This window comes from Myotis brandtii, unplaced genomic scaffold (assembly GCF_000412655.1).
Source record: "Myotis brandtii unplaced genomic scaffold, ASM41265v1 scaffold130, whole genome shotgun sequence".
Lineage (NCBI taxonomy): Eukaryota > Metazoa > Chordata > Mammalia > Chiroptera > Vespertilionidae > Myotis > Myotis brandtii.
The window spans coordinates 690,419-698,930 of record NW_005354596.1 but is presented as its reverse complement, the minus strand read 5'-3'; the positions used below and the strand labels follow the sequence as shown (position 1 = coordinate 698,930).

Below are 8,512 nucleotides of genomic sequence, written 5' to 3'. Positions count from 1 at the left end.
CCCACCCCCACCCCAGGCCCTCATCACCCTATTTATTGTCTGCCCCTTTCCCCTGAGATTCCCCACTCTCTTCCATGTCTCTGTATCCACTCTGTTCATCAGTTTTACTTAGATTCCACATATGAGTGAGATCATGTGATACTCGTCTTTCTATAACTGACTTATTTCACTTAGCATGATACTCTCCAGGTCCCTCCATGCTATCTCAAAGGGTAAGAGCTCCTTCTTTTTACTGCTGCAGAGTATCCCATGGTGTAAATGTACCACAGCTTTACCCACTCATCTACTGATGGGCACTTGGGCTGTTTCCAGATCTTAGCTATTGTAAATTGTGCTACTATGAACATAGGGGTGCATACATTCTTTCAGATTGGAGTTTCGGGTTTCTTAGGATATATTCCTAGAAGTGGGATCACTGGGTAAATGGCAGTTCCACAATTAATTTTTTGAGGAAAATATACTATTCCTCACACCATCCTAACCAGGAAGATTGGAGGTTATAAACATCAAGGTTATACCATGGAGAACAACTTAAGCCAACTTTGTTATGGCCCCCGGACATCTTTTAATTTTCTGCCACTTTAAAATAATTCTCAAAATTCCCATCATACTAGGGCCATTTTGGAGTTTCCAGCATTCTCTTGCCATACACCCCCAAATTCTCAAACTGTCACCCAAAGCACACTGAAATGATCCAAAGCGTCAGCTTAAGAACGCAGTAAGCAAAAGGGTGGTCCCGTGGAAACTTCCTTCACAGCCCAACCGCCCAGTCTCCTAATGCACAAGCGTATTTACACACTGTGTTAGAAAGTAAAACAAGGGGAACCCAGCTGGTGTTGCTCAGTGGTTGAAAGTTGACCCATGAACTAGGAGGTCACAGTTCAATTCATCAGGGCACATGCCTGGGTTGAGAGCTCGATCCCCAGTACGGGGTGTGCAGGGGGCAGCCAATCAATGATTCTCTCTCATCACTGATGTTTCTATCTCTCTCCCACTCTCCCTTCCTCTCTGAAATCAATAAAAATAAAAGTTTGCAGGAACTTATTATTAGACGTAACTGAGGTTCACGTATAGGTATTGGAACTTAACATCTGTGGGACATGAAGACTGCTGGTAAGCCCCAAATGTCTCCAACTATCCACACCCTCAGGCTCCCCGGGCTCTTTACCCTGACGTACCTTGACATTGGGCATGTACTTAGAGAAGCGCTCATACTCCTTGCTGATCTGAAAAGCCAGCTCCCGGGTGTGACACATCACCAGCACAGACACCTTGAGGGGTAAGTAGATAGAAAGACAGTGTATCCCCTCACTACCCCTCTAGGGAAGTGACTATCACAAAAACATACCTGGCAGATCATAAGTGACTTCAATTCTGAGATCTAAATCATTAACCCCAGGATTACTACAAAATATTCCCCATGGCCTCAAGGGCGACAGAGATCATCTGAGCAATAAGCACCCATGGTTGTGAATATATCATGTAGCTGAGCTAAAAACACTCTGCCCCAACATTCCTAACCCAAACGCCCTCCCCAACACTCTCCCCAACTGTACCTGCCCAGTAACTGGCTCCAGCTGCTGCAGTGTGGCCAGCACAAACACTGCCGTCTTTCCCATGCCTGACTTGGCCTGGCATAAGACGTCCATTCCCAGAATGGCCTGAGGGATGCACTCATGCTGAACTAAACACAGAAGAAAAAAGATAAATTGGGCTTCAGTCTCCAGATAACATTTTTCACCAGCCACACCCATTTCATGCCACCAAATTAAGTGGTTTTTGTCAATTTCTAGAAACTTTCTACCTCTATGCTCCTTCAAATTCATCTCCAAATCAGACCCTCCTAGTCCCTTCTAGCTTCAGCTTCCTTCAGCACCAATCAAGCCCCCTCCCACGCCACCCCCCTAACCACCCATTTGCATCCACCAACAGCCCACCTTTGGTGCTTCTGGCTGCCCTTATTTTCCTTCATCTTAAACAACCCATGGTATTTGTGCGCCTGCTACGGGCCATTTCTCCTGCTTAGATTGCCATCCTTTGGATCATGTAACCCTGCAACTTGCACTAAATGAAGGACTTGGTACCTGACCCACAAGCCAACCACCTTTAGAACAGCCATAAAGGTTTCCAGAGACCAGAGTTGGCCTGGCCCAAAAGAGAACTAAAAGTACAACCAACTCCTCTCTGGAAATTTAAAATTACAAGTTAAAGTGACAAAATCCAAAACTAGAAGACAAGGGGAAAACCCAGTCACAAACATGAACAGCAGACCAGTAAATTGCTTTGTTTCATGCTATCCTATCCTATATAATAAAAGGCTAATATGCAAATCGACAATGGGGGAACAACCGGTCGCTATGATGTGCACTGACCACTAGAGGGACCACCGCTCAGCCAGAAGCCAGGCTCAGAGCTGACCAGTGAGGACAGCAGCAGCAATAGCAGTGGCAGGAGCCTTTCCTGCCTCTGCAGCAGTCGGACATCCCCGATGGGCTCCTGGACTGCGAGGGGGTGCAGGCGGGGCTGAGGGGACCCCCGCCCCAGTGCATGAATTTTGTGCATCAGGCCTCTAGTCATGAATAAAAGACAACCTATACAAACCTCTTCCAATGCTAACCGTTTCTGGGACTCCTGGGACTTCCTTACTTCCTGGTCTATCCTAAATACAGGTCTGTATCACTGAGGGACCATGAACATCTGTTTCAGGATCATTAAAGTGCCTCATGAGTACCCTAAGCCCAAGAGGAAATTACCTTCTGATGGATGCTCAAAGCCACAGTCAACAATGGCTCGGAGCAACTCTGGCTTGAGCAGGAAGTCCCGAAAGCCAGAGCTATGGATGGAGACGTAGGAGCCCTTCACATCCTTCTTGGCGGGGGCCTCAGCCCCGTCTCCCCCAGCTGCGGTCTCCACCTCGTCATCTTCATAGTCCAAGAGCTCGTTGTCCACATCGTTCTCCGCCATAACTGGGCCGGCCGGGGAGGAGGGAGGGTCTCGGAACGGGTTCACGCAGATTAAGTGAAAACAAAGGAGGAAAGTGGGGGCTTAAGGAGCAGAAGACACACTCGTTTCTGACAGAAGAGCTAGGAAAACAACAACAACAACAAAACAAACAAAACAAACAGAAAAAAAGGACATCAGTCATGAGCAGCCTTCGCCACTTCTTTTCCATCCCCACGCCCTGCCCACTTCCCCTAAACTATGCAACCTTTACCTGGGCGGGAAAGTAACGCGCACACACAGGCAGGAGCGACAGGGGCCGCAGAGGGCTCCCGGGGAGGTGGTCAGGGCACAGGCCCAGCAGGCCAGGGTCAGCCGGGAGAGCAGCTTAGGAGCTCCCCCAGCAGCGAGGAGGCCCGGGGAGGAGAGGCAGACGCCCTCGGAGCGGAGAGGGCGAGGGCGAGGCGGCCGAAACCCTCCCGGAGACCCGCGCCCCCGGCGCAGCAGCCATCAGTCCAGGGTGATAGATGAAGGTCATCACTGCGCAGAGCGCTCACCTCCAGAGCAGAAACATCATGTGGCTGCCGCCCACTCCCGCTCAGCCACCCCACCTGCGGCTTCAAACTCCGCGCGGTTAACCGACGGCGGGTGGCTCCGCCGACAGCAACACCATCTCTCCATCACACACCGCGTCAGAGGCGGGAGGACGGCTCGGCCGGCGGGAGAGCCTTGGCCGAGCGCCTCCACCGCCGCCGCTCACCCTCAGCCGAGACGCTCCGCAAGCACTGGCAAAGCGCTGCGCTCCCAGTGAACGCGGGCCGGCCGGGGGAGGGGGGGGCCGCTAGGCCAGAACGGGCTCCTCCGAGTCCCACGCCGGCCGACCGAGAGGACCCAGAAACGAGGGGCGGGGGGAGAGCCCCGCCCAGCGCCGCCTCTCCCCGTCGCTAAGGCCTCTAGGAAACGAGGCCACCGGAGGAGCGGAGAGCTAAGGGGACACAATGGCGCGAGGCCACCATCTTGGATTGAGCCTTTTTAGTTCCCTACCTCCCCTCGGGAGCTCTTTGCTCTCGAAAGGGATGCAAGTGATTAAAATAACGACCCAACGAGGCCCCAGCGACCAGGCCATCGCCTGTGGAAAGGGTATCAGGACTCCATACGGTAGGATGACTGCAGGGAAACGCAGATGGAAATGGATGGTACCGAAGGCCAAATCTTACCTGAGCAAGGCGAACGCGTATGGCGGCAGCAACAGCGAGGAAGGAGGCAATCTGCCTTCACTTCCGGTTCCCAGTTTCCCTCTACCCCGGCCTCCCGCCTTCTCGGCTGCTAGCGTCAGGCTCAAGGGACCGGAAGAAGGACCTTCCGTGGTTCTGTAGTTCCGGGGGCGCCTTTAGAAACTGCCTGTCTGAAGTTTTTTTTAAAAAGCCACTTCTAACTCCTTCGGTACTGCCAGTAGCAAAAGACATAAAGGAAACTACATCCCCTCCCACTAGCATCCCCTTTCTCTTGTTCCACTTTTCTCCACGCCCCGCGCCTCCTCGTTTAGGTTCTTGCCAAGCAGGCCTTCTCTCTGGGCACCCCTCTGTGGCGAGCGAGGCTGGCGAGGCTGCGGGTTCCCACGGGGTCCTTGGCCCGGTAGTCAAGGTGACCCGGGGCGTCCACGCTGGAGCTAGGCAGCCCTGGGGACCAGGGCCTGACATTTGCCCAAAAGTAGTGTTGGCCCGTATAGCACATGTCCCAGGGGCCTAAGCTGGTGGGCAGGGGCTGCGAGTCAAGGCGCTCTGAACTCAGAGTGGAACGGGGTCTAGATTGGCCCCCAGTGTTAAGTGATAGGGCTTGAGGGTTATGCAACATTCCTTAAGCACTGTTAATGCGACTACAATGTTCTGAGCCCCACCCCAACAGCCCCATTGTCCAGCCTGGATTTTTTCGTGAATGAAGCATCGGATACCCCTGTCTTTGATATGCTATAGAAACCAGGCTTGATGTCTACTGCTTGACAAAAATGACAACAAACATTTGGCCCTGTAATTTTTGTTAATCATTTAACACTAAGGAGTGGAGACCATTATTCCCATTCTATTAACAAGCCCAGAGTGAAGAGATTAAAGCAACATGTGGGAAGTAATGCAGCTAGTAAGGTGACAGAGCCAGGATGTGAACACCTTATTCTCTACTAGAGGCCCGGTGCATGAATTCCTGCTCTGCAGCCCTTTTGGGTGTTTGGAAAATACAGAAACAAGACAAAAGAGAGGGGCTAAATGAGAAATGATGACACAAAAGGATTTGCCCATAATCATTTTATTTAGAGTTTTTATTGTTACAAAGGAAGTCCATGCATACACAGTGACAAGCTTCACTTTAAATCTCAGGAAACAGTGAGCATCTGATAGGTCTTTGGGGTAATAAGAAATGGGAGAAAACCAATAAAGAGAAAGACCAACTTAAGAGAGATGAAGGAGAGGCTAAAAAATGCACCATCTTTCTGGAACTACAGTAAAGGGGCTAAATGAAATCATTTTATCTTTTCAGGGATCATAAGGTCTGAGAAAAGAGAGGTGGGAAGAACCAATTCTTCAGAGAATTACTAGGGTCACAGAATGAATGAGTAGAGTTAGGGCCACAGACAGAAGTGAGGAAACAGCTGTGTTTAGGTTTTGGCAGGTGGACATGGGGTGGTAATAATATCACGGGGTTGCCATTAATCAAATCATAACTATTACATGCCAGAAACCATGCCAGGCTCTGGACAGAATGATTCCTAATTACTGCAGCAACACTGAAAGGTGGGCATTGTTCCAGGGGAGGCAGTGAGGCTACGGGTTAAGTAGCTTGTTCTGGTTGCCTGTCAACTAGTAGCAGGGTCAGGAGAGGGATCCAAGCCTGCTGGGCTCTGGAGTTAGGATGTTTTCTACATCCCTGCTTTTTCATGCTACAAATTTCACAGAGGGATTGGGTGAGGGTGACTTGGGAGTTTATAAGGTCTCAGTGAAGGTTAAAAAACAATAAGGAGATTCGGGTCTGAGCAGGACATCTATATTTCACAGGAGAATTATTGGGTCCTGCCTCCTAGAATTTCTAGGGAATGGAAAAGGAGAGTAGGATTAGGATGGGAGGCAATTCTGATTTGGGGATTTCTTTTGAGGAGGAGTTAGGCGCTAGGGTTTGTCCTAGGCAGCAATCCTGTAGTTGGGGTGGACCTGGGGCCTGACATCGCAGACCATGCCAAGAAGCTGGGCCAGGACGAGTTCTCGATTTTTCTGCTGGGAGCTCTGCATGCCCTGCACCTGGCGCCTGGTAGCCTGCTCCACTTCTGCGGACAGGTTTCCCTGGGAGCCCATGGCCTGGAGGGTGAGGAAGGGGTAGAAGAGAAAAAGGAAGAGACAGAGAAAGAGGGTCCAGGCATGTGGAGGAAAAGATCCTAGAGCAAGGCCAGAGAGAAAGGCCCTCTCCAACCCGCCCATCCCGCAGAAACAGCCGGACACCAGGACAGCAACACAACCCCTTTCCTCCAAGACCTGGCATGCAACATCAGACTGTACAACCCCCACCCTCACCACCCATGACCACTGAGCTCTGCCCCCCACCCAAATGCCATCATACTCCACACAGACTGTGGCAACTCCCCCACAAGCTGCTCAAGGCCTTCAAAATGCCCAGACTCTTAAATATCACAAAGCTTGACCAATGTCACATGGTTCCCACCAGGATCCCCTTCTGTCCTTGACCATCTTATTTTATCGTAGAATCACCCTCACCAGATGCATCCACCAACTTGCACTCTGGGGGGCCATCCCCAATTCTCCCCAGACTCACCGCCTGCTGTTTGCTCTGGAATTCCAGCTCTCGTTCCCTCCGGTATTGTTCCACTTCCATCTGTGCCTCTTCCTTTGCCTGCTTCAGACGCCGGGCCTTCCCTGGAAGCAAAAAAAGGATGGGGGTGGGTGAACCCGACACAAAATGTGATAGTGGGGGTCAGTCCTTTCCAGAAAGTTATTCTGCACTCAGCCAACCAGGTGCTAGATTCTAACACCCATTTCTTCCCTTCTAATCAGCCACCCCAGCCCCCAGCTCTCTCCCCAGCAGGCTTGGGTACCTCAGGACTCAAATGTTTGCTGTCCACACCTCCCCAATTTTCTTTCCAGACTTCTAAGGGAGGAAGGGGGAGACTCACTCTTTCTGGCATCTGCCACCTTCTCAGCCGCCCGTTTCTCTGCTTGCAGGAGTTGCTGGATACCCTGGGATTGACTGGCCATTTCTGTCGTTATGGCAGATTCTGTTTCAGATGCTACCAAGGTACCAGATGGCTCCCAGCCCCCCACCCCACCGCCTACTTCTCCCCTTCCAGCTCGTTGCTGCAGTCCTGGGTCTTAGTGCTCCCCCTTTCGCTTAGCCTGCACCGGGTGTCTCCCCAAAACTGATCCTCCCAATGGTGGCTGGTCCTCCTCTGCCACCTCTCCATCTGGCAGTACCGAGGAGGACCTCTCGGGGGCAGCAGAGACCAGGCCCAAAGCGGCCCAGTCCGGAGGTCGAGGAATGGGGGCCGGGGCTGAGAGGAGGGTATTGGGGAGAGAAGGAGGCACGAGGGGTTGAGACTGCGTGAGAAAGTAAGGAAGTCACCATCCGTGGTGCGTTGGGAAGAGTACGTTGGACTTCTGAATTCGGCCAATATCTCCTCCCTTTTCTCTCCCACCCGTTTCCATTTCTTCTCTATCTTTTCCAAGCCCAAACTTCTGCATCCATCTCACCTGTCTTTTATGTGTTTTCATGCCTGTTTTTCTCTTTTTGATCTGCCCCCGTTCTCAGCCTCAATGTGGTTTTGTTTTTCTTTTTCACTGTGATTTTTATTCCCTTATCTCTCCTGTTTTCTCTCTTTTCTCATCTTTTCATCTATCTCGGAACCACTACTCTCTCTTCCCAGTTGGGGAGTCGGGGTAAACCTCCAGGCCGCCCTCCTTTTTCTGCGCCTACCCTCCAGTTTCCCGGTTCCGGTAGACCCTTTATCTTAAATTCCCTAGTTTCCCCCCGAGGCCAGACCACGGAAACACACCTCCCCTCCCCCACCACCGCGCGTCCTCGGGGAGGAACGACATCCGGTAATGCGCCTTAGGTCATTTCCGCCCTTTATCTGCGTCTCAGTTGCGCCGTTTCCGCCAGCCTAGAGTGTCTCCGCCTTCCTGCGTCCCTCGCTCGGAGCGACTGGTTCCTCGGGGGTCCGGGGCAGGTCTGATGAGTAGCCCGCCCCCCGCCCCGCCGCCAGGTCCAGAGGGAGAAGCCTTTGTTTTGCATCATTCGACTGGGTGCATTATATTCAATTTCTAGATCATTACTTGAAATTGTCCATGACTTTAAAATTCTAATTTCTGTTGATAAACATTTCCCCTATCAGTCCCTTTCCCCCTTTTTCAAAGTTCTTTATTTAAGATTTAGCGCTGCTAATGAGCCGCAATGTGATATGAGAACCAGGCCGAAGGGAGGGACGGGATGGCCGGGCTGGCGGGCGGGCCGGCGAGGCTGGTCCCTCTGATGCCTCTTTTCCTTCTTCAGCCGTGAGTCCCATGGCCTCCACGGC

The 8,512-nt window shown here is 51.8% G+C and overlaps 2 protein-coding genes across 4 annotated transcripts in view; both read right to left on the bottom strand.

Moving 5' to 3' along the window:
• The window catches only part of DDX39B (DEAD (Asp-Glu-Ala-Asp) box polypeptide 39B), a 12,757-nt gene extending 8,127 nt beyond the window's left edge, over positions 1-4,630 (bottom strand). The window contains exons 1-4 of one of the 2 annotated variants that reach the window (XM_005859896.2): positions 4,158-4,630; positions 2,754-3,083; positions 1,557-1,684; positions 1,179-1,271 (exon numbers count right to left, since the gene is read on the bottom strand). In XM_005859896.2, the coding sequence (XP_005859958.1) occupies positions 1,179-1,271; positions 1,557-1,684; positions 2,754-2,964 (432 nt within the window). In that variant the 5' untranslated portion in view covers positions 2,965-3,083; positions 4,158-4,630. Of the gene's footprint in view, positions 1-1,178; positions 1,272-1,556; positions 1,685-2,753; positions 3,084-3,214; positions 3,675-4,157 lie in introns of those variants that run through there. The other variant, XM_014534495.1, reaches the window with a different exon arrangement.
• Positions 4,631-5,222: 592 nt separating this feature from the next.
• On the bottom strand, positions 5,223-7,978 carry ATP6V1G2 (ATPase, H+ transporting, lysosomal 13kDa, V1 subunit G2). Of its 2 annotated transcripts, none has more exons than XM_005859895.2 (4): positions 7,912-7,978; positions 7,115-7,198; positions 6,757-6,857; positions 5,223-6,284 (listed from the first exon to the last, which is right to left on the bottom strand). In XM_005859895.2, exons 2-4 carry the CDS (start codon positions 7,194-7,196, stop codon positions 6,111-6,113), a joined length of 357 nt encoding a protein of 118 aa, XP_005859957.1. In that variant the 5' UTR covers positions 7,197-7,198; positions 7,912-7,978; the 3' UTR covers positions 5,223-6,110. The 2 variants fall into 2 exon arrangements, with proteins under 2 accessions (XP_005859957.1, XP_005859956.1); XM_005859894.2 differs by lacking the exon at positions 7,912-7,978 and adding an exon at positions 7,689-7,905.
• Positions 7,979-8,512: the final 534 nt, after the last annotated feature.